The sequence below is a fragment of the Xiphophorus hellerii genome, chromosome 14 (assembly GCF_003331165.1).
Source record: "Xiphophorus hellerii strain 12219 chromosome 14, Xiphophorus_hellerii-4.1, whole genome shotgun sequence".
Classification (NCBI taxonomy): Eukaryota; Metazoa; Chordata; class Actinopteri; order Cyprinodontiformes; family Poeciliidae; genus Xiphophorus; species Xiphophorus hellerii.
Window position 1 is genome coordinate 18,226,305 of NC_045685.1, and position 26,877 is coordinate 18,253,181.

The window sequence follows — 26,877 nt, forward strand, 5'->3', positions numbered from 1 at the left end:
TTTTTAAAAAGTGAAGATCATACAATCAAACATTCAAACCAAAACAGCTGATATGGATGAGCTGACGATCCTGTATTTCAGGTACAACAAATGACAGGCAGATGCAAAGATATCGCCATGGAAACGTGCCAGGTATTCAAATCTATATTGCAGCACAATCGGACCATTGGACTTCAGGTTTTATCCTGAGACAGGTGACAGTTTTTCCTGATGTGAGGGAGTTGAATTAACCGGACTGTTAAGGGAGTTCAAAGAACATTTATTCAAAATATTGGTTTCCCTTTTATGTGTGCATAAAGCTTTACCTTCAGCTCTTCCAGACCAACAGTAAAGAGATGTACAGCTGTAGTAACACGGGACAAACATCATTTATAGCTGCGGATCACGGCAGAGTCCTGGCCGGTTTTTTTTACCGTTTTAAAAGTAATTATAAAGTTGGCTAGACAATTTAGAGAACTCAGTTAACCTAGTAGCTGTTACTAGGGAGAACATGCAAACTCCATGCAGAAACTAAGTTGAGATTCCAACCATCATCTCTCTTCCTGCAAGGCAATGGTGCTGCCAAACGATATATTTGATTTCTGACCTGCTAATTTAAATATTCCAATTTGTGAAATTTTGCTTTCATTCAATAAAAATTAGGGACGGGACTAACGCATTAATTTTGATTATATAGATTTTTGATTAAATAATCACTGTTTTTTCGAACCTTTGTATTTGCGTATTTCTGGTACATCTGTAAATCTGATGCACAGGACATCACGGTAAGCGATGTCCTGTGCATCGTTTACCGTTTTTCTTGGCCCACTGTGAGTGAACATTTCTTCAAAAAAATTATCTGATGGGACACTGGAAAAGACTGTTGTTGTGTTCAAGTTGTGCCAACCTAAATAAGAGATTAAATACAAAAACAATAAATATCTTTATTGTTGAGCTCATACAACTGTTTATTCAATAATTTAGCAGCAAAAGATGTTTTTCTTCTTTTGTCAATATATCATTTTTGGGAGAAAAAAATTTAATTAGGATTAATTAATTACAGAGGCAGCATGCAAGCCAATTAAAAAATTTAGAGTCCCGGCACTAATTAAAATAAATGATAATGTTTGTGATCAAATATAATTTTCCCAACTCTTCTTTTTGTTCACCATTAAATAACGTCCCGGTACTCTAGTCAGCTGAGTTTAGTAAAGCAAGTTCTGGAGTGAAAACCTGAGCTCCAATCTGCCTAAATAGTTTTTTATATATAGATTTATTTAAAAAATATTCTAAACATGATTTTACTTGTCATTTTGAACTGTTGTGTATTTTTGAGAAGACTACACTCCTTCCTGATTGGCACGATTGTTGGTCCTTGATCTAAAATGATGCTGTTGATCTTTTAAAACCTGCATTTAGTGTTGCAGAGGCGGCCATTTCAATGTTTAGCAGCCACAGTAACTACACTACTACTGTGTTTGGTATCCAAATGAAGGCAAATCAAAACAGTAAAGTTATGGGGGCGTACATCAAAAACAGTGTCATTAAGGACCATAAAATGCTCTGCAAAGCATGTCCGCCATCTGGCCAGTGCTGAGCTCAACTTATATGATCAAATGTAATAAAACCTCTTTAAAGCTGTAAAGTCAGATGAATAAAATCTTGAATATATTTTAACTATGAGCAAATACAAATATCTACACTGCTCAACAGTCATATGTGAAGATTAGGAAAAAGCATTGTGGGTCGAGAAAAACATATATGTGCAGATAAGTGCAACTCCTAGTAGTTCCTTTGGGTGTAAAAAAGAGGCGAATCATTTCCATGACTTAGTAAAAGTGTTTGAATTTGCTCATAGCTGTTTGGTGCACCGGTAAATATTTACATACAGAGAATGAAGCAGCAATGAATAAACAAATGCACCACATGAAGCCCAAACAGCCATGCAGGAAGCTGCGGGAAATGCTGTGCATGGACACAAATATTACTTAATTAAAAATACACCTGAATATGTCCAGTATTTACTCATGAATACATACAAAGGTAATGGTGAACTTTTGCTACAAAGTGGAACCTGCAGGCTGTGAGGAAGGATGGGCGAACGAACAAACAGACGGACGGACGGATGGATGGAAAGTCAAATGGATGGATGGATGGATGGACAGACTGATGTATGGACGGACAGATGGACTGACGGTTGCATGGACTGATGGATGCATGATCTGATGGATGAACGTACAGATGATCTGATGTATAGATGGATGATTTAATCTGTAGTTTTCTCAGTGGGACGAGCCATCACTCTCTCTCTCTCTCATGACGGCAGGTTCTGCCTGCCTCCTGGGCTGCATGTGGAGGACTGGGACTGCTGTCAACTGTTTTTCCTCCACAACAGAGAGACGCTGAACGGACCCTGTGATCCTCCAGCCCTGACGTGTCTTGAATGTCTCAGGCTGAATCAAAGCATCAATCGGTTTATTCTCAGTGATGCTGGTGTATCTCGGACGCCATTGTTTTGTTCCTGTGCTGGTCTGACCTGAGAGCAACAGCGGAAACTGACCTTTCAAATTCAAACTTGGCTCCAGCCTGAACTAATAAACAGTTTAATCACAATCCCCAATACAATCTGGCTGTAAATCCCCAATCCAAGCTTTTTACAGCAGATATTAGAAAATGTTTTGTATCCAGAGCCTTTGCCACACATGACCTACCATTTGATGAAAGAACACTCAAAACAGTAGTTAGAACAAAATTGTGGAAAAAATACAGATATACATTTAAAAAAATCTATTAAACACGTTTCCATCAACCAATTATAAATTAGCAAACTTCAGCCATTGGCAATGGCTGAAGTTTTCACATATTGATGTGAAAGTTGTTCTTTTTTTGCTGCAGATGCATCCTTTGCTGCAAATAATCAATAATCAAGCAATCACTAAAGGAAATGTCATTGGATTAGGAACTGAATTATTTGTTTATTTGTGTTTTTCTAATATTATTTTAAATAAGATTAACTGGTTAAATAAAATATTTGTAAAATGTACAAAAAATTTTTATCCAACTCATTGCCGTCATAATGGATTAATAAAATAACTGCTAGAAAAATCCCTGGTTTGGATCATTGTCCAGGTCATAAACTGATGGCCAAACATTCTCCTTCAGGATTTTGAGGTACAATTAGTGGTGCCATTAATTACAGCAAATTATCCAGCTCTTGAAGCAAATAAAGTAGCCCTGGATCATTATACTACCTTCATAAAGAAGAAATCTAAGAGGCAACTACTTTTCATTTTTCTGTACATGAGTTTTAATGCAATTCAATATAAGGTTCAATAAAAAATACTTTTTTTCCCTAAAGGTGAATTAAATGTTGTAACTCGTTTCATTCAAATATCTTTAAAGTATTGTTGTGGATGGTAATGCTGTGGGCAGAAAGGATCAGCAGTAGCAGCTAGTTTTCGAACGAGCTGAAGAGCTAATCCACCTCATTTGCTTTTGACGCTCCACTTTAAATCTCTATCAGGCCGTAGGATTAGACAGTCAGGCAGAGACTGGAAACAATCTGAACTTCCTCATTCTCTGTCTGCTCTTTGGTTCTGTTTTGCATTCATAAAACAAACTTTTCAACTCTTCTAGGATTTGGGGATGTAGTTTAGGTTCAAGTAGAGCTTTTTTTTTTTTCCTTTTTTTTTCTCCAAAGAGTTTTTGAGGCGCTAGTGGCTCGTATTTTTTGCGACAGTAGGCAGACAGGAAAGAGGGCAAGGAGACGGGGGAAGACATGCAGCAAAGGTCGCCGGGACCGGGAGCCGAACCCGCGAAGTCCGCGTCGAGGACTAAGGCCTCCAAACGGGGGCGTGCTAACCCCCTGCACCATCACAGCACGCCCCCAATTAGAGCTTTTGAGATGCTAATCAGTTTCCAGTTGTAAAATCAATACCTTGTTGCCACAGTCACACATCATAACGTCTGTCTATTCCCAGCAGGTGTAAATTTCACTTTTTCAAGAGATTTAATTAAATTAGCAATCTAATATTTATGGTTAAACAAAGATTTTCAATACAACATAATCAGTTGCCTGTGGGCCTAACATAGCGCCTTGTGGTATCTCTCTGGAGAGCCGAATGTACGGAGGAAGTTTGCCTTTCTAAAAAACACCACAAAAAAAACCCCAATCTCCTGTTAATTAAGATGTAAAACAAGAAAGACTAAGATTATCACCTCACAGAGTACATAATGCCCAAGTCTCAAATACTGCAAATCATTAAAGTCTGACAACAGCCAGAGATTCTGCTGCAGTTCCAGCCATAGCAACTTTATGGGTTCTGTTGAGGGCGATTACAACTATGCTGTTGATAAACCTGTTCCACTCACTGCAACTGTCAGTCAAATTGAATATGAATGCCTTCAAATAGAAATAAAAATGTCTCCAATACAAATTCACTTTCACTAAGTTTAAATAACTTGGAATACCTGACAAACCCCACTAAAAATTCAATGAAACGCCTCTATAAAATATTTGGTAATCTAAATTGATTGGTAAAAAATAGGAAATTATAACTTTTTTTTAAACTTTATTTATTGTAGAAATCAATATTTGAATTTCTTTCCAAATTAATCCACTCGTGAGTAACACAAAGACATCGATGAGGTCAAAAACGCTGCTTCATCTGCGTCTCAGCCTCATGAACCCGCAATACACAATGACTTCCCAACCAACAGTCACTGGTTATATCACTTCCTGTCTGACGGGCCATCTGTCGGCGGCCTCATTAGCACCCCGTCACCTTAGCACCATCAGCTGAGTGAGGAAACACACACACACACTTCTCCCTGACAGTAACACTTAAACATCACATTCATAGAAAGTTCCTGACAGCAGAAGGAAAAACTTCAGTCTCCCTCTCTCTGACTCAGACTCAAGGACACGTTACCAACCTTCGGTGACTTGGCGTACTTTCCTTTTCTTGTGTCACAGATTGTCCACATGTCGATGATTTCGGTCTCCTGGAACACAAAAAAATATACTGTATATACATTTTGCATTAAAGATTAAAAAAAAACCTGTCTGTAAATGTTCTACCCACAACACTTAAAGTGGCAGTTTTAGCTTCACCTGGTTCAAATTTTGTTTAAAAAAAAATCCTAAAAACCTTTTGCTCTACATTTATTTAAAAATTTTTTTAAAGATTAGTAGACAGAATTATTTTTTTTTGCTTAGCTGCATTCTTTGCTACTGTTGATCAAGTGTACACTAAAGGAATGCTATGTTATTGAATTTTAGGCAGTAAAATGTCTGGGTGAGCAAATATACAATATATACAATATAGTAATAAAAAATTACGAAATAATATGAATGAAAGACAATCACAACATTAAGAAATTAGAAATAAAAAAGGTGAATCGGCTCAGAAAACTACAAAATCCTCTTCTGAAATTTAACTGAGGATAAACAAAACAGACAAAATAAGAAACAAACTGCAGCCAAATAGAAAAACCCAGGAAGAGTGATGCTTTATGATATGATCTTTCATTATTTCTGTACACATTAATGTAAGATAGAACAAAGATGAAGACGGTACAAAACACAGCTTTTGGATGGATGACTAAAATAAAAGAAGTTGTAGTCCATTCCTCGGGCTAACATACTCTGTGCAGCTTTTTATCTACTTCCACTAAAATTCTTGGACATTTTACCTCCTCAAGACATGAAACGCAAGCAGTGACGTGTGTGTGTGTGTGTGTGTGTTTGGCTTGTTGTGTGACAACAGAGACAGAAGCCCACTTAAAACACTACAGAGGTTTCATTTTCTTTTTAGGACATATTCTCGATACTCCCCCTCAGATTCATGGCTAAGGAGTTGGGAGCACAATAAACCACTGGGACACAGCTGCCTTGAGAAAAGAACCATGGGATAAAAATGAGAAGGCTGGGGAGGAGATGCGGTCATAAACCCAACCATAAACACAGGGGAGGATGCATGCTCCGTCCTGTGTAAATATTTGTTTAGATCCACACTCATTCCACAAACCTCCTTATTTCTTCCATCCATTCTGCTCATTCTGAGGTGTTCTAGAAATTACAGCTTCCTGCTCCATGTTTTGGGAAACCTCTCCGTTAATGAAACGTTTTGAAAAGATACGCACAAGTTTGATCTGAAAGTTGTGGCGTCCATATTCACATTCCTGTATCAATACTTTAAAGCCACCCAAACAACATTCGCTTCTGGCCAGGGACGACCATTTGCAAACCCAAAGAAAATGCTACAAAATATGTAAAGAAACATAAACGTTTACAATAGTAATTATTACATTTGTTTAGCAAAAATGCAGCCTCATAGCTTCTGATTTCTTAGGGTTATTTGCAGGACTGGTGGATGGTGGATCCATCCACCAGTCTTTTTTCCAGTCAGAAACGTAATTGCGTAATACTTGCATATTTTGCAATTGCTACACTAGCTGTAGGAGCAAAGCAGCTAAATTTGACTGACAGTCCATCAGAAAGATGAGCCAAGATTTCCCCCCAAAAAACTTGCTAAGCCTGGTGGTTGGGCTCTAGGGTAGTCATTCATTCAGCGGCTCGTTGTGTTTTTGAGTTAAAAAAAGTTTAAAGTCGACAGGAAATTTGAAAATATCACTTGATAATGATGTATTATTGAAAGATTGGGAAATTAATACCCTAACACCAATATTTTAAAAATACTTGACTAAATAAGCCTAGCTTAGCCTGATGGGGACACAAGTAAAGCCTGGTGGCCCGCCAGGCTTAAAATACACTGGGCGAAACACTGGGTGAGCGTAGCAAATGATATTTCAATAATTTATGTTAACTTCAATTTTATAATGTTTACAGAAAAACATATCAGATTTGATATTTAAAAATTTATAAAAAATTTTATTCTTTTTAAATTTCTTTTTTCTCACTTCTCTGCAACTTTCTGAGGCCTTTCTAAAAACCCCACTTTAAAAACACTTAATAAAAAACAGATTTTTTTGGACTTAAAGTGAAAACAATTCCCATTCTTGTGTGCAAAGCAATTCAGATTTGGTAGAACACATCTGAACATCAATTATTAAGTCTAATTTGGATTTAGGACTGAACTTTGACTAGTCCATTTTAACATTAAACTCTGGGTGTATAAGCAGAGTGGTTGATGCTGGAAGTTGAACCCCTGACATAATGTCTAGTCTTTTACAGCCTTAGCAGAAAAAAACACCAATATAGCATGATACTGCCAACACCATGCTGTGTTCACTAGGACTGTCCGATAAATAAATGACACATATCGGAATAGAAAAGTGATTAATATCAATATATATAATATGTCTGATTGAATATTCAATTTATAGATTATTCATTGAGCTCCAATCCAGAACCACGCAGCATTCTGGAAGACGTAGGCAGAGGAAAGGCTTTAGTGGTTTAAAACCTCTGAAGGCCAGGCTAAGCAAGGTTGGTGGAATCAACTGACTCACTTACTCTTTGGTTACCTAGCAACAACCTGCTGCGAACAGAAAATGAAAACAACAACAATAATAATAATAATAATAATAAGGTCTGGCTACCTAACAACAACCTGCTGAGTAACGTTTGGTTACCTAGCAACAACCTGCTGAGTAACTGGCGAAATAGCAGTTTAAGGTTCCACCACCTTGCCTCATAACTGCTTAAAAAGAAAAAAATAGTGTCGGAGGAAAATTGGATAGAACAGGAAAGGTTTTATCACCAGTTATAAAGACATCTAAAACAAAGAACTAATCAACAATTATCAATAGACAAATATCAATATTGACTGATATGAAATGTTTATATCATTGTGATAAGTTTTTCAGTCATCGCTTTTATTCCAAAATGTACTAACTAGTGTTGATCTAGCACCTAAAATCCAAACAAAGCCGGCTGAATGCAGTAATACAACATTTGCAGAGCGCAGAACTGGTCTGAAACATCACTGTGCCAAACTCTCATCTCGGTCGTCCATGTTTCCGTTTCAAAGATACATAGCAAGCAGTCGCAGTCAGCATCATTTTCTTTCATCCTCTTCCAGCTTTCCGCTCGCCCTCAGGCCGCCAGGGGAGCCTTTATTTGGCTGGAACAAATAAAGGTCAAGGAGCGACGCACCAATTGGATTAAGCGCTCTCAAACGTTGACCTCTGATTGGCCTGTGGAGAATAAATTATTTCCTGGGGGAACAAGCGACTTTTGGGTCTGTAGGACACACACACTCCTCACTTCTCCCACAGGCCATGGTTTCATTCTGCCACTGCCAGGGAGACTCCTTGGAGATGAGAGTAATGAGACTACAACTTTCTCTCTGGCCCCTGTGAGTCTCTTACATCACACGCAGGCAAGGAAATCTTAGTCGCTTAACACGCACCCACACACAGTCAAAGACCTGTGACAAAATTCACACGAACCAATCCTCTGCGTTCAGGTCTAAACTTGTGAAACATCCTGACCTGTTGAGCAACACAGGGTGTGTATGTGAGAGTGGCAAACCCTTGAAAGTCGATGCACACTCACTACATGTGGCACAGGAAGGAAACAAAAAATATCAAATCGACCCTGTAGAGGCCAATGAGCCCAGAAAGGAAAAAAAAAGGTGTATCAAGTGAAATATGGTGAACATCCATGATGTTAGATTCCTAACATATCCCAGCTGTCTGCTTTGTGATAACGTGTGTGTGTGTTTAGCTGGGAGCTGCTCCATTCAGCTCAGTGTGTTAAACATGGCTTCATTCATCTCTTCACACTCAAGTTTACTACGGCTACAAACAACGAGCGCTGAGGGCTTCCCAAGAAGAATGCAGGAATAAAGAGCTGCTATGACCTTCAGCTTACATGTTCTCCTGGGACTGAAAACTTCTCACATTTCTCAGTATTTTCTTTTTATGGACTATTATAAAAATGTAGTAATATACTGTAGCTACTTCACGTTACATTAAAGGAGACCTGTTATGTTGGTTTTTTTAAAGTTAGAATAGGTCTATGGGCTACACAGAAAATATCCATTACATTTTTTTTCCACAAAATAATTCTCAGATTATGAGATTTAGCTGATCAGTTCTGTCTATTTTGGAGTCTTTTCAGAATGAGCCATTTTGGTGTTCTGTCACTTTAATGCTAATAAGGGGCCGCTGACCACGCCCCCAAACTCAACGTTTACACTCGCACTCTAGTTGCAAACAGGCACAACTGAAACAAAACCTGAACAGAAACAAAACTGAAGTTATCATCTTCGGGTCTAAAGAGGAACGATGAAGCTGGAAATTTATCAGGCTCTAAATCTGGGTGTAGTGATGAAATCAGACCTGAACTTTCCGAGACACATAAAATCAGTTACAAAGTCAGCCTTTTATTACCTGAAGAAAATCTCCAGGATTAAAGAACTACTGTTCCAGCAATATCTAGAGAAACTCATTCTAGTAGCATTGTTTTCTTCACAGCTCTTCCTAGAAAGTCAAACAGCTGCAGCTGAGGTGAGAGATAAAATCTGAGGCTTTCTTGTGCCCTACAGTAAGTTAAACTCTGCTGTGAACTATGTGTTTATGTGTCAAGAAGATAATTTAATCAGAATTATTTCCTCAAACTACATCTTTGTTTTTACCCGAAATGCATTCTCACCGGTCTAGTGGTTTTGATTTGACAGAAGTGATACAGAAACACTTCCTGAAGTCGTTTAGATAACAAACATATTACACTCAATTACAGAAGTCCAGATTTGATAGGCTAGTATAAAATATTAACATGGTATATAAGTCTGATTAAATGAGATCCATGTTTAATTGAACTGCTAGTGAGAAACTGCTTAATGCATTGAGACTGATCTTTGAAAACAAAGGTCAATATCACCGAAACTGTACTATTGCATGCAGATAAAGATAATGCAGAAACAGCTTGTAAACATCCATATTTCCACGTATTTATTTAATTCAACACTACATGCACTTCACTTACATTCACAATATCTCTATGCAGCCATAGTCCTGTGCAACGTCACAAGTACCTGCTCTACTGTTTTGGTTTCTCTCTGGCTAGCAGAGCACCAGCATTGTGTTGAAGTAACTGTACAGAGCATTTGTTGACTGTATACAATGGTTTGATGATAAGTCAGACATTGATATATATAGATAGCTTCTTGGAAAAAAATCCAGAGACAAGGCTAGCAGTATCGTACAAATGTTGTAGACCTCAATAATTTGCTAAATCAATTGAAGCTCTCAAACCATGATGTCTATGTTATCATTAGCTGAATCTCTCATAATTGTGTTCTCTTCTACTAACTTGATCAGTAGACCCTGGGCTATGATAATAGTGGCCAGTAGGGAACAAATGCTAACAGCTGCTCAGAGATGGGCTAGAAGGTACGCAGAATAATGCAAACAGCTGCTCAGAACCAACAGCTTCTCAAGCTAACTAACTTCTTCTCAGTGCCAAATTAACAAACAGCTAATAAAGTTAACTTCTCAGCTCCACGCTTTATATATAAACTTTACAAGCGTATGCCTTATAAAGCAAATGTCTCCTTAGCCTCAAGCTAACAACTACTCAAGCAAACAGTTGCTGCACATAACCTCTGCTCAACTTAACCGTTGCTCATTACTAAGCTAACGTTTACTCAGAGCCAAGCTAACGACTACTCAAACTAACAACTTAATCTCAGTGTGAAGATACCAGCTAACAAAGCTAACATTTGCTAAGTGCCAAGCTAACAGAGAGTGATATGGGCTTGTTATTTTATCATAATAGTTGGTGGTACTATTGTGAAAACAATATAGGAAAAAATATTTAGATTTTCTTTGCAGTCTCTTTAGGTAACTGACTGTGGCTGCATAGTACAGAAATCAATGCCCCACATACACAACTACTGCTCTTAAAATATAATCTTTTTTGTAGTACTAGGCTTCTCTAGGAGACCAGTTACTAAACGTAGTGTTATTTTTAACACTAGCTACCACGTAGTAACTGAATTTCATTATATGTTCTGCAGAGAAAATTACAAAAAAAATTAAAAAAAATAAATAAATATCAGACAGTTCTGCCAGTTGTAATTTATCATTTTTACCACAAAAAAATTCGTATAATTTTCTTTTTTGATTAAAAAAAAACAATATAATAAGTATCTACTCGAAGCCAGACCAAAAGATGCTAGTCAAGCTAATAGTTGCTGAAGCGAACTACTGCTGATAGTTAGGCTAACAGTTAGCTTTATGCTAGTGTTTATTACAGTCAACCTAACAGTTACAGTTAAAGTAATAAAGATTCTTAAAATAATGACACAACCGGAACATGGAGTATGTCTTGTAAAAAAAAAGGAGCCATATTATAAACTAACCTTTTGAATTTCTTTGCGTATTTGATTTAAGTGATTTTAATCCCTCCTCTTATTAGGACAGCCTATATTTAGCCTTTCAAAAAAAGCACAGCAAATATTTATGCGTTGTGATTAGAGCCTCATTCACATACTCCTTTCCTTCCTTCATTTCTCTGATTTTCCACTTCCCTTCCACCATTCACTTTCTGAAGAGCAAATGGAAACAAAAGGCCAACTAAACAATCAAGGCAGCGGCACTCCTTTCCTGTGACGTGCCTGTGTGAGTTCTAAAAGATCACCTTAGCTAAAAACATCTCAAATGACCAATTACAACTGCTATCAAATAACAAAACAGAGGCCAATCAGAAACTGAATCTCTGGAGCACTAAGATGTGGTGGGACAGATTGAAAAGTTAGAAAAAAGTCAAGTAAGGAGGAGTTTGGAGAAGTTTAAAGGTCACCAAAAGCAGAGAAATATGTCAAATTTGAAGATTTAAACCATTTTATGATTTCAGTAGGAGAGTTTAAATAAAGAAAATAGAGGGAAAACTTGATATAGCTCTATTTTATTATATTTCCACTGTTTTCTCATCAACTATTTCCATTTCAGTTTTTCCTTCCCTTCTTAATCAATTTTTACATCTCAGATGTTTTATACTGAGGCTAAAAGTGTAAGCAGACATTAATGGAGAACAAACAATAGAGAAAGCATATTCTTATAATCACAACTAGACTGACTAAAAATGAATGATCTGCTAAAAAGGAAAAACTCTGCAGAATAGATCATAAAAATAAGACAGTAATGATCATAAACATAAATGTTGATCATGACAAACATCCCCTATGAAGGGACAAGGGGTTCTACAGCAAAACAAGTGGAAAATCAATTAAAAATAGCCATGCACATAAACAATATTCACATGCCAAGCCTCCCAGTGTGCAAATAAATGGCTGGAATGAGTACCCGTATATACAAAATCTCACAAAACAAAAAAAGTATTTCCAGAAACAAAAACAAAGATGGATCAGGGGTTCTTACAGCAGAGACCAACACCAGGCAGCCATGTTAGTTGGCTGCCTCCGGCAGCCAACGGACATAAAACTGGGGCCAGAGTTGGAAGTTGAAAGAGTTGTTTGCAGCAATTCACCAAGACTAAAAAAAACAACAGTTGCTCAGAATCAAACTAAGAGCCATAAAGATCGGAGCTAAAATATTCAGTCAAGCTAACGGCTACTCAGAGTCAAACTAGAAGCTACTTAGTTAAGATTACAGCTAATCAGCATTGAGATAATAGGTAATTAGAGTCAAGCTAACAGCTACTTAGTCAAGCTAACAGTCGCTTATTCAAGTTAACGGCTAATCAGAGTCAAGCTAACAGCTAATCCGAGTCAGGGTAGGGGCTAGTCAGAGTTGTACTAATAGTTAATTGGAGTCAAGCTAACAGCTAGTCAGAGTTGAGCTGTGAGATCCTCAATGTTGTGCTAACAGCTAATTAAAGTGAGGCTAGTGTCTAATCTATGAAGCTAACAGTTAATTGGTCAAGCTGACATTTACCTAAAGTCAGGCTAGCAGCTTCTTAAACTAACACCTAGTTTGAGTTGAGCTAACAGTTTATCAGTGGAGCTAATAGCTAATCAGAGTCAAGTTAACAGCTACTTACAGTTGAACAAACAGCTACTTGGAGTCCAGCTTAGATGTAATCAGAGTTGAGCTAACAGTTAATCAGAGACATGTAAGCAGCTCATAGCCAATAGCTTGGATGTAGTTATTTTACTTTTGATTTTAATTTGGTATTGGAATGGGACTCCACATCGGCAAATGCTAGCAGTATTGCAGACAAAAGATCAAACATCACTACTTTCATGTAATTTCAGAAAAAAAGTCATTTAAAGAGTCAGACATAGACATTTGTTTACTATTCTTATAAATTTGATAACATTTTTAATTTGGCTTTATCAAAATATTGTTCTGTTGATCTTAAGAGTACAAAGTATTGCTGTTTGTTAGGTGAGTGAAATTTGGTTTGTCCACTTTACATATAATTTTACTTACATTGTAGCCATTTCACTGCAATATATTAAAATTGTTTAACTTGATTTTAACTCTACCTTTTAGAACTTCAATAAATATTGAATACATTAGGTGCTTTCTGTATTATTATGCTTCTATTGTTAAAATTCCAACTAAAATGCAACTGGTTTTTTTGACAATCTAACAATAAAAGCGTGTCTAATCTGTATTAAAGGTATGAAAAGTCACCCAGACATGGTTACGGTTTCATTAGGTTACTGAAAAAACAAAGGACACACATCCACAGGAACTACTACACAGTGCGGGAAACCTCTCAGTTCTCCATGCGATTGGGTTTCCACATTGCTCATGAGTACAGTGGGTCGATATGCATCATTCTAAATATGTGCAAGTTAAAATAAACATTTCTCTATTGATTAATGATATTGTATGAGCAGAATAAAGTCCACTTTGCCAAACAAAAAGAGGGGAAAGAGGGAGGAAGCCGTCACATTATCAACTGTCACTTTCAACTTCCTCTGCAGAGTCCCACTTGGGAGCAGAGAAGTGACTAGAGAGCTTGTTGTGTCACCAGTTTGATCCCACTTAAATCGAAGTGAATGACTGACACGAGCCACAGAGATAATCTGGATTACATCTATCTGCACAGCACTTAACCCACAATTCAAAAAGATAATATAAACCAGGGGTGTCCAAAATGGGTCCTGGAGGGCCGGCATCCTGCATGTTTTAGTTCTCTCCCTGGTGGTAGAAACAGCCTTCTCAGCATGTCAGTGTTCTCCTGAGGCCTCTAATGAGCCATCATTTGATCCAGGTGCATTAATCCAGGGAGAGAACTAAAACACGCAGGATGCCGGCCCTCCAGGACCCACTTTGGACACTCCTGATATTATAAACGATCAGCTTCTGTTAAAAAATATATATATACAGTACAGACCAAAAGTTTGGACACACCTTTTAATTCAATGAGTTTCCTTTATTTTCATGACTATTGGCATTGTAGAATCACACTGAAGGCATCAAAACTATGAATAACACATGTGGAAATATGCACTAAACAAAAAAGTGTAAAACAACTGAAAATACCCCTTATATTCTAGTTTCTTCAAAGTAGCAACCTTTTGCTGTGATTACTGCTTTGCACACACTCTGCATTTTCTTGATGAGCTTCAAGAGGTAGTCACCTGAAATGGTTTTCACTTCATAGGTGCCCTGTCAGGTTAATAGGTGGGATTTCTTGCCTTATAAATAGTCATGAAAATAAAGAAAACCCATTGAATTAGAAGGTGTGTCCAAACTTTTGGTCTGTACTGTATATAAAGGCTTAAATAGATTCAACAAGATATATTAAATAAGTAAGGCTGCGTTCACACTGCAACCGGAAGTGACCCAAATCCGATATATATATATATATTTTTTTTGCCTTAATGCGACCTGTATCTGATCTCTTTATGACAGTCTGAACAACACAGATCAGACATTTTTCGAATGCGACCCAGGCCACCTGGATATCCGATACCGATATTTTCAAATGTGACCCGAATCCTAACGGCTAGGTCGCATTCATCGGACCAGAACATCACTGATACTCAACAAATGACACTGTTCTGCTTCCCGATACTCACAAGCTGGAAGAAAAACAACAACCATGGCGGACAATAATGAGAATTAAGTTGTTAATATCCTGGTTCCGGTCGGACAATTTCAGAACCGTAAGCTATGCTCCACCGTTAGCATCCATGTTTACTGCCGCAAACCCTGAGCACTTTTTCTTTTTTTATGGCGGTTGGCAAAATACTGTGCACGCTCTCTTTGTGTGGCGTTATTGCGCCCTCTACTGCGCATGCGGGACACTTTCAGGTCGCATATATTTGGAAGTGAACGACCACAGCAAAAAAAAAAATCCAACTCAACATAAAAATCGGAATTGGGTCACTTCAGGCTGCAGTGTGAACGAAGTTTAAGTTTCACTCTTACCACTTAATTTTTGGTAGTCTCCTTGGTAGAACTGGTAGTTTGTTTAATTTGATAGGATTAGCGTTTTCCAGCACAAACAACGCTTTTAGTCTACAGATTAATAACAGGACTTTACTCCTCCATTGAAAGGGTAGTCAAATATTCAATACAGTAGAGGTCAAACCTTTGTGGAAGTAATTCAAAAAGCCTTTCAAAACCAGTTTGGGACCTTTGTCCTGCTGGAACACCCTGTTTCTAAACCCTGAGATGAAAGAATATTGATTGTAAAGACCAAAACACGATGCAGGAGCCACCCAACCTGCAGTCCACAACGAACTAGAAACTGCCACAGTGCAAGCCTAACATTAAATTTGAGTGAAATTAGAGTCTTCATACATGGAGAAAACAAATAATTTCAAAATGAGATGTAGAACCATGAATTCAGCAATTTAAGAAAAATCCTGAAGCTTCTATAAATATCTGAACAGAGCCGTTGTCACGTCAGATTTCTAAATCTCGGATCACTTTTACACCTCAGAGGTGTCGCTACGTCCCAGAGGAAAAACAGCTCAGGTGATACGAACATGACCTGTACGAGAAGAGGAAGTAGAAACACGAGGATGGACATCAGGAGAAAAACGATTTTTTTTTTTTAAATGGGAAATTAGAAGCAGAAGGAAAGAAAAAGGGGCAACAAAATTTCCCAGCACCCCGATGTTTGTCTCTGCAACTTCCTGCCCACTTTCCCACACCAAGAGGCTGAATTACAGCGATCTGAACTGTTGTCATATGATTTTAGGCAGCAGTAATTCCTGAGGAGAAAAGATGAGAGAAAATAATCCGAAGAGCTGAGAAACGATGATGTGAAAGGAAAACAGAAAGAAAAAAAGGCAGAAGCAGAGGAAAGAATATGTTTTAGTTTATACTAGAGGAGAGACTTCTGCCTCATCCCTCTGATAGCTACCAGCTGTCCAAGGACTCACAATGAGAAACTCTGACAAACTGAGGCCGAGTTTGCAGACTAAATGAAATAAGATGAAGCCAAATGAAAGCAAAAGTGTGTTCAGGTGAGGAGGACAGCCTGACTGAGCCAAATTTAAACTTTATTAAACCAACAAATACATCAGCAAGATAACCTCTGAAAACCAACAACTTCCTGGTTTCTGTGTTCACAACAAACCAGGTCCTGCTGCTCTCTGAAACCTGAGTGACTCATTCAGATTTGAGCTATCTGTTCTGCAAAACCTAAATATTTACTATCCTGAGAGGGAAACGTCTGATAAACGGGTCCAAACACAACAAGGGAGCATCAAAACAGAACCCAAATGGCTAAAGCCATTGCAACAAGCAACTAATCAGTTAATTATAGGTTAAGATGATATTGAACTTTTTTTTACAGCGCTTTAGTTTAGTGATGATTTTGAAAAAGACGTTTAATGTAAAGATCTGTCAGAGATATCTCAGTAAACTCCTCAGTAACTGAATATTTGCACATGACTTTATTCAAAATTTGGTAAGCCTATCAGTAAGGCTGATCAGCCAAAGGTCAACGGGGTCACCACCTTGCATGCATGTTTCTGAGCTGCAGGAGGAAGCCAGAGAATCTGCAGAAACGTTGGAAAGAACATGCAAGCTCTCAGCAACAACGCCAACGAACGCAAATACCAAGATGAGGAAGAGGACTGGCAGAAGACACGGAGAGAAGGTTTCGCAGGAAGCTGCAAGCATGCAGCGCGTGTTGGTTTTGGGATCTTGCACAACCTGCGGCCGCTGGCATGCAGTTTGTGTTTACAGCGAAGCCTCAGCTGGACGCCATCCCACGTCCCACAGCAAGAATGTTAGGAAGTAGCTCCAGAACTGGATTCCTTCTGGGGTTCGGAGATGCAGCAGCAAACCAACACATTTAAACTAAATTGAAAGAAACTGCAGTGCAAAAAAAACCTCCAAAAAAACACATCTTACCAAGTATTTTTGGCTAGTTTTTAGTGCAAATATCTTGGAATAAGACAAAACTAATTTACAAAGAGCTTCTCAAGATATGGCAACTTGTTTAAAGTAAATAATTCCTTAAAGGCAACCTAGTATGCTTCTTTGAACAAGTTAGGATAGGTCTACGGTCCATACAAAACATGTTCATTACTCAAAATCGTTCCTAAATGAGATTTCAGTATGATCAGTTATGAATATTTTAAGTTCTTGTCAGAATGAGTTTTTTTAAGGACGTCTTGTCACTTTAAATCCAAATAAGCTGTTGCTGGCGACGCCACCCAGCTCAACGTTTACACTCACATGTGAAAGTGACAGCAAAAAGATGTTTGAAAAGCAGAAGTAGAGCCTCCTGCTCAACTTAGGATTGATTAGGATGCAGCAAGTGGTTTCTGGATGGAAAGTCAACAACTAAACTCATTTTTTTCCCCAGCAGCCATTGTACAGCGCATACAGCCATGAAACCAGCTGACCAAACGTGCTGGAACTCCACTTGGGTTACTAGGTAACGGGTTTGGGCTCGACTTGGGTTGCTAGGTAACCGCGCAGCGTGACAATGTTTGGGAGGATTTTGAAAAGGGTCCATTTCCAGACGCCAAAAAATATGAACTTATTGCCAAAAACATTATGGGCATTATTTTCAAGTAGAGACACAAAAACGTACAAAATGTTTATGAAATGAAAAATGCTTGTTCCACAGGCAGATGTTTTTCCACTTATGACAAGACATTTTCCCTGTGTAAGTGAAAAAATTATCAATATTAAGGAATTATTGACTTAAAACAAGCTCATATAGAATATTTGTATTATTTCAAGCACCAGAGAAGAAACTAGACAAAAATACTTGATAAGATTTAGTTTTCTGAAGTGAAAATATAGTGTGAACCCCTATTTTACCCTGATTTATATCTCCAAAGCATAGTTTTTGATATGAAAATCTGTAATGAATGATTACATTAAATGATCTCGATATAATGAGGAAATCTGGGCTCAGAAAAAGTCATGGTTGTTGTAAGCCGGACGTCAAGATATGTTGCAAAGATGGAGAACTGCTGATAAAGAGATCCAGAGGAAGGTCTGCCGAGAGGAAACAGCAGATGAGAGAGAGATGTGAAAGATAGACGAATCGTGGGAAGAAGGCCGGTCCTGTCAGCAACAGGACAGAGGTACGACAAATTCTGGAAAAAGAAAACAGACAAAAGTGTCGAAATATTTGAAGTAAAACGTTAAACAAAGTGGAGCAGAACAAGACGGTGACACAAAGCAGATGGAGATAAGACGGGATGACGGAGGGAAAGCTGGAAAATAGGTGAAAGGAGCCATAAATCAAAGCAGACAGACAAAGGAGATGTTATAAAACATGCAGGAGAAATATGAGGGTTGGTTCTCCAAACAGAACCAGATTGGAACAAAAAGTGTCTAATTGAAGGATGATGGATGGAGCCAGCAGGAAGGACTTGGAGTTAAAACGTAACACCCTGTAGAAACATCTACCCATAAATCAGTTTAACTTCTCCGTGTCGTTTACATATGAGCAGTGAAATGTCCGAATCGCTGCAGATTTATCCGGCAGAAACTCGCCGCAGCTCCGCTCCGTCAATGCAAAGTTTTCTGAAGATGTAGAAGAAAGTACACATAAGTGGTCAGAGCCAAATCTGAAGTTTATGTCTTTAAAATCTGCGGAGCCACAGCGCTTTGCGAAAGTATTCACACAGCTGCAGCTTTTCCCACATTCTCTCCGTCAAGCTGCAACCAGAAACCTCGGCGTATTTTATGGGTTTTTTAGGTGCTGGACCAACACAAGATACATCATCCTGAAGAAGCAGGAAGAGAAAATAAAATCTGGAAAGTGTGGCTTGCTTTTGTGTTTAATCTATGCTTCCTACAAACGTCTTTATTGGCGATTATAGCAAAACAGTTTGGTAAAATGGCTCAAACTCAGTTAAAAACCAGCTACCTAAGAGAGTTTCTTCTTTGCACCAATTCAACCTTTTCTTCTTTTGTAAAACTATTCACACACGTGGTTACAATAAAGAAACCTTTTTTGCTATTTAGACTTTTTTATATCTTTATTAATGGTGCGCTGATCAATTGGCCCCAATTTTCTTAATTTTTTATTATTGTTTCATGTGAAACCAACTTCATCTGCCTCCTCAAAGGTCTAAAAATCAGCCAGTGTCCCTTTGCTCTGGCGGACGGGCCTGCATATAATTAGCCGACTTTCAGTAAAAAAAAAAAACGGTTTCTATCAAAATCAGGATCAGTGCAACCCCTGTGATTTATATTTTAAACGTCTTTATTGAGAACAAAATGAACTGAAGTGAAATTTCTTGTTTGTGAACAAAAAGTGAACAAACTTAGCTGGTTCTGAAATACATAGAAGTTTTGACTTATTAGGATTTCTTAGGCCTGTCACAATAAGCAATACATTATTGCTTATTGCGACAGGCAATTGATTTAATCAAATTAATTAATTGATTTAATTAATAAATAATTTTGCAAAGCAAATTATTTATTAAAGAGGTGAATCCCAATAAACACCAACACTTTCCTGGCTGTAAATAAATGCAATGTCACCTTTAAGACCCATTCCCACTTTTTAAAAAAGTAGTTTTGACATTTTTTGTGTTGCAGAATCCAAAAGTAAAAGTGCCGGAACAATCTGCTCCTGACATTTGCAGTAAGAAGAAGAGCGGAGCAGCAAAAAATAAAGCTGCACCGGAGAGTTTAATATTTTGGGTGCCTCTATTCAGAGAAATGGGCTTCCATCCAGAATATCCTTGTCTTCTGTGTGAAGGCGCATTAGCTGCTCTCATTAATAATCGCTGCTGTTGCCCTGTCCTCTTTCTTGTTCTCCAGCCTCCTGGGGAGCCCAGAGGCTGAATTAAAACTTCACTCTGGGATCGATGAAATGATGACACTCCGAAACATTCAGGTGCAGCCGAGGAGATTTGGGTGAAAGAAAACAAAGTTTGCAGAAAGAGAGGCAGAAAAAAACTGTTTGATTGACAAGTTTATGGAAAGTTAACGGATAAAAAGCTGCTTTAGTTTTTAGCGCAACCAAAGCAACATAAAATTACATCATTTGACTGCCTGGCCCTGAATTCCCGGATTTCCCAGCAGTTCACTTCGGTGGTCTGGGCGTTCTGCGGCTTTGGCCGAGCCGCATTCCAGCTACTGGAACAGGAATAGTAGCCACACTAACCCGGCTCAGTCATGCCAGCATTACCATAAATCAAAAGCAGTAATCAGGGAACAGGCAAACACTGTCACAGAGCTACCATTAGCTCTGAAATGTGTCGCTGGGATCTCTGTAATAACACTCTCTGCGACGCGGAGGAGAGACGTTTGATGTCAGGCCGGTCTCAGTTACATGTCCTCATCTCAGTCTTTCACCCACGTCAGACAATGTGACTAATAACATTTTTTTTTGTTTTTGCAGACAAGTCAGCTGATTAATAAACACAGATAAACATGACCAGATGTTTTTTTGTCCTGCTAATAGTGTAGCTGGGACAGGAGGAGAGGAAGTCATAAATCTTCCTGTAAATTTAATATTTTGTCTTTTAAAGTATTTGTGACCTTTTCAACAGTGAGTAAATCAGCCGAGGTCGTTATTTAAGAAGATGGACGACACATTAGGAAGCAATAAAAACGCAATACTATTGTTAGTAGAGACAGGACCGAAAGACGAATGGATGGACAGACGGACAGACGGACAGATGGATGGATGATCTATCTTCAATTACAATTTCAGCCTTTAAAATCTTTTGTTATTAGTTTGTTATTAACCTTTGCAGATAAAATTTGTGTTTTTCTGTCTGATTACATCATATTAAAACGTTCTGACCCGTTAGCACTTAGCTGGCTTTGTTTACTCTTACAAACCTAATTGCTTATATAGAAACGATTTGACTTTGTAAAATATGTTAAAGTAGTGCTGCTTGAGTATAGTTTTGTGCGCTCTACCTCTCTGTAACATTGAGATTTATAAAAAAATACTAATAATGATCATTTGTCATTAATTTCATTTGATCCACGTTCAAAGAAACCAACAAATCATCCAATCTGCAGCAGAGACTCGTCTCATTCAGCTAAATGACAAAAACTTCCCACCATAGCAGCCATTTTTGTGAAAAATCTCCTCTCATCTTTATGAAAGGATCCAACACGTAATCGTCTCTCTGTCTGCTAAACAGTGTCACAGCTGCCCCTCCGGCGACAAATGGCCCATTATCTCATTCCCACAAACACACACGTGTAGCACATCAGGATGAAATGAGAGTTTAAAGCTCTGTGTCCACATGCTGACACGCGTGTCGACTGACGGGGTGGCGTGAGCTCTGGCCCAGATATCAACACCCGGCCTCACAATCCGAAACACGCACACACAACATAGTGAGAGGTTTCTGGTATCAACGGGTCGTAGCACACATGTCGACTGGATAAACAGACAAAGTTTGGGTGTGAGGAGGAGGATTGGGTTAATTATGATGCTTCTCTGGACGACTTCCTCTGCAGATACCACTTCAAACCAAACTCAGGTTGAATATTGTGTCAAAATACCACATGACCGCTTCACAGCTTTTATCTGAAATCACTTTATATAATCAAAAGAGAGAGAAAGTCTGCATGAAACAGCAATAACCTCACTTCTTCCATCATCTGCATTTAATTTGAGCAGTTTTTCACATCTGATTTACAGAACAACTATTTAAAAAGTTAAATCTAACTTTTAGAAAAAACATTTTTTTTTTTACATATTTGTTGAATCTGTCACCATGTAGTGACAGAATATTAGAAAATAGATAATCTGTGAAAAAAATAAAGCTCCTATGCCTTTTCCTCATGCTATCGCGAAACAACCAATCAGAGCCAGAAGGCGGGTCTTAGTGCTGTCATTCATGCCTGTGTGCGCACTGCTCACTAAAATGTCCACCAGTGACAAAGGATAAACAGTTTTTGTGTAACGGTGAGTTGTTTTTCTGCCATTAGCATATTTAGCATCTCATTTATGAGATTAATTGACAACGCTAAGACCCGCCTCCTGGCTCTGATTGGTTGTTTTTGTTCATTTCTTCAGACAATAGCAGCTCCAGAAGGAGGTGGAGGAGACTAATCTTTTCACAGATTATCTGTCCCATACTGTCACAATGTGGTGATTATTTTTACTAAAAAAAACAAAAAACTGTTTTCTTCTTTTTAAAGTGACATACTTCAACTTTAAGGAGCAACTTTTTTATGAAAAATCACTGAATGACTTAATGCAATTTAAAAATATAAAATTTTATTCTTAAATTTTCCAAAATTATTACATTTTCCAACATTTTATCCAATCCAAATGCTAAAAATGTCCCAAAAAAAAGTCAGACCACTATCCACTTTTACCTATTTCTGAAAGTAAACTAAAATTTTGTTCAGTTTGTAATGATTAAATGATACATTTAGAACCTTGTATTACGGCAAAGGTGCTTTTTCTATCTAACGGAAGTGAATAAAATAAACAACAAGGCCAAAAATAATTCCTTACAATAAACTACAGTAGTTCATCAAAATTACCCCAATTATGCTTCCGGTGTCATGGCGAACAGTGTGGCAGCATAGAAAAGAGGTCCTGCGTCGCTAGATATAAAACCCCCCCTAATCCAAGGTTTAGCGTGTTAAAAGTTACTCTCTCTCAAGAAGAATGAGTGGGGATAAAAACAAGAAGGGACGAGTCCAGTCTCGGAACTCTGAAATGCGACACGAAAGCAAAGCCTGCGGAGCACACGCGGTCGAGGAAGGAGATAAGATGGCGGATGAGGCCTTGCCTGCTACAATTAGTTCACTAAGAAAGGTGGTGAGTGAAGTAATGGCGGAGGGCATGCGGGACCTCAAATCAGAAATGAAGAAGGAGTTAGCGCAAGTGAGAACGAGCTTAAAGGAGGAAATTAAAGTCCTATTGAACGAGCTGACAAACGAAATAAATCAACGGGTTAGCGCCGCTATCAACAAGACCGAGGAGATGGGTAAGCGTCTTGGAGAAATGGAGAAGAGCATGGCAGAGAAAGAGAGATGGGACATTGGAGTGAGAGATGCTATCGTCCAGCTGCTAAATGACCAGAAATTACTTCGGGAGAAGATCACGGATTTGGAAGGACGCTCACGCCGGAATAATTTGCGGGTATATGGCATCCCTGAAAATGCAGAAGGTACCTCAATGCAGAGGTACGTGGAAAACATGCTTAAAACTGAACTCGGGGACAGTTTGGATCTAGGCAGTGAGAAGAATCTGGGGATAGAGAGAGCCCACAGAGCGCTGGGTGCGCAGCCTCCAGCGGGGGCTCCACCTCGGTCCACAGTGGTGCGCTTCCTGAAATTTAACGTTAAAGAACAAATTCTCCGCGCGGCGTGGAAGAAGCCTATATATATACAAGAAAAACGCATATTCTTCGACCACGATTATGCTGAAAACATACAACTGAAGAGGAGAGAGTATGCTCCGGTTAAGAAAGCACTCAAAGAAAACGCTATCCGGTTCCAAACCCCGATGGCTAAAATGCGTGTGCACTTTGACTCCGGCATGGTCATCTACAGCAGCGCGGAGGAGGCTGCGCTGGACCTAAGAAGACGTGGATTCACAGTGGGACCGGTGTCTGCAAACAGGTCCAAAGTCATCACAGCGGAGGCGATCAACAATCTTCTGTCAACGGATATAGTGGGACCGCGACGCGTTGGGAGCGCGCCTGGCCTGCGAGAGAGCGCACGGGAAAAGCTGAAAGTGTTTCAGCGGCCAGGTGGAGAGGACGTTGCTATGGTGGAATAATCTTCCTTACCCCCACCGAAGAAACAATCGATCATCTTGCAGCGAGAGAAGCAGACCATCTGATTAGTACCAGTGTGTCACGGGGTGGCTGTCTCTGCGCAGGAGTATGGTGAGGACTGTGACCCCCCCCCCCCTTCATAATTGGAGTAATGAAGAACCGATGCAGGTGACTCTTAAATTAGTTTTTTTCAGTTTCCTTCCTTTAAGTAGGCAACTAGGCAGGGGCCCCACTTAGTGGCACTTCCCCCTACATTAAGAGGAATAAGGGACCCTCCTATTTGGAAGACCTGTTCATTGTTATGACAAGTTCTGTTATTATGTATTTCTGTTCTTTGTGTGTTCTGAGGGCTAGGAGTGTTGTCATGCAGGTGGAAAAAAACATATTGGTGTCTAGAGAATATGCAGTGCTATAATATACAGACGCTGAATGTGAATGGTATAAAAAATCCCATTAAAAGAAGCAAGATCATTTCAAAGCTTAAACGAGAGCAGGTTGGCATTGGTTTCTTACAGGAAACACATTTGTCAAATGAAGAACATGAGAAAATAAAGAAAATGGGGTATAGAAAAACATATTTTGCTTCTCACAGATCAGGGAAAAAAAGAGGGGTAGCCATTCTTATATCAAACAACATCAGATTTGATTTTATTTCAGAACATAAAGATAAAGAAGGCAGATTTGTGTTGTTAAAGGGGAAGTTGGAACAGGAAAAGATCACCCTGTGTAATATATATGCTCCCCCCGGTAGTAGTATAGATTTCTTTAAGGAGGTATTTAGTCTTGTGGCCGCAGAAGCAGACGGCACATGTATATGTGCAGGCGATTTTAATTTACTCCTAAACCCAAAAATGGATACAACTAGCAGAGAGAGAAGAAAGACTCACTTAGAAAAACAACTCAATAAAATCCTTCAGGAATTGGGACTCACAGATATATGGAGATACTTCCATAAACATGACCGTGGATTTACTTTTTACTCTAATAGGCATAACATACATACTAGAATTGATTATTTTTTTATGTTCAATAGGGACCTTCACAGAGTGAAAGATTGTATAATAGGCCAAAGAGACATTTCTGATCACTCTGGGTTAAATATGAAAATTAATTTAACTAGAAATCCTAAAAACACTTTATGGAGGCTCAACACAAGTTTATTAAATAGTACTGCATTCAAAACAGAAATGAAAGAGGAGCTTAAAAGTTACTTAGAATTTAATGATAATGGGACAGTTAGCCCTACAATTCTGTGGGATGCGGCTAAAGCCTATATTAGGGGTAAAATAATTGCAAAATGTGCTAACTTGAAGAAGATTAGAGAGAAAAAACTAACGGACTTACAGAAAAATTTAAAAAGACTGGAGCAACTGCATTCGATTAACAAATGCTCCTCCTTACTAGAACAAATGAGGCCTATTAAGCAGGAGATTCACAAAATTTTGAGTGAGGATATTGAAAAAAAACTTAAATATATGAGGCAAAGGTACTATGAGGCAGGGCCTAAAGCTGCTAAGGTGCTCTCATGGAGGCTTAGGAAACAACAGGTGGAAAACACAATTTATAAAGTTCGGAACCCAAAAACTAACAAAATAACTAATAAACTTGACGAAATTCAGAGATCATTCGAAGGGTATTATGCAGCTCTGTACACACAGCCGGACAAAATGGATAATCAAACAATTCAAATATTTCTTAACTCCTTGGATCTTCCATCTCTGGGAAAAAACCAAAATGACAAGTTAATGGCAGAAATATCAGCTGAGGAAGTTGACCGTGGGATATCAAATCTTAAGGCCAGCAAATCACCGGGCTGTGATGGGTTCCCTCCTGAGTGGTATAAGGCCATGAAGGAATCTGTTCTCCCACTATTAAAGGCTTCCTTCAATTACACCCTGGCAGGGGGCGCTCTCCCGCCATCATGGCGAGAAGCGTTTATATCGGTCATACCAAAGGTGGGGAAAGACAAAACGGATCCTAAAGGGTATAGACCAATTAGTGTTTTAAATATAGACTACAAACTATATGCTGCAATATTAGCTAAGAGATTAAGTATCCTGATGCCTTTCCTGATAGATGAGGATCAGACGGGCTTCATTGGTAATAGACAAACGCATGACAGTATAAGAAGAGCCGTTCATGTTATTGATCATATAGTTAAAGAAAAATCAAGTGCAGTCCTTCTCAGCTTAGATGCAGAGAAGGCATATGATACGGTAGGGTGGGAGTTTTTGTTTGAAGTAATGAAAAGATTTGGGTTTTGTGATAAATTTATTCAATGTATAAAAAATATGTATACTTCGCCAAAAGCAAGAATTAAAATTAATGGAAGCCTTTCGAATCATATAACATTACAACGAGGATGTAGGCAGGGCTGCCCATTAAGCCCACTACTCTTTAATCTTTTTATCGAACCACTGGCTCAAGTTATTAGAGAGGAGTCTGGGTTGGAGGGGGTGACAATAGGGAATGTGGAAAACAAAATATGCTTGTATGCGGATGATGTTCTAGTAGTAATTAAAAACCCTGAATCTGGTATTCCATCACTTATGAACATTCTGGAAACATATGGCAGACTCTCAGGTTATAAACTCAACATACAAAAGACTCAAATTTTGACCTTCCATTTTGTCCCATCAAAACAGTTAATAAATAGTTATCAATTCAATTGGCATCAACTACAAATAGAGTATTTGGGTGTTATACTAACAAAAAATTTGGCTCAATTATATGAAATTAATTATAAACGAATAAATAAGAAAATATATGAGGACCTGGACAGGTGGAGCCTGCTTCCCCTTGACTTCGG

At 38.5% G+C, this 26,877-nt stretch overlaps 1 protein-coding gene across 1 annotated transcript in view; it reads right to left on the reverse strand.

The window, feature by feature from the left end:
- plcb3 (phospholipase C, beta 3 (phosphatidylinositol-specific)) overlaps positions 1-26,877 on the reverse strand; it is a 68,334-nt gene that overhangs the window by 20,844 nt on the left and 20,613 nt on the right. Inside the window, exon 3 of the mRNA XM_032583041.1 lies at positions 4,915-4,983. Within this exon, the coding sequence (XP_032438932.1) occupies positions 4,915-4,983 (69 nt within the window). The remainder of the gene's footprint in view (positions 1-4,914; positions 4,984-26,877) is intronic.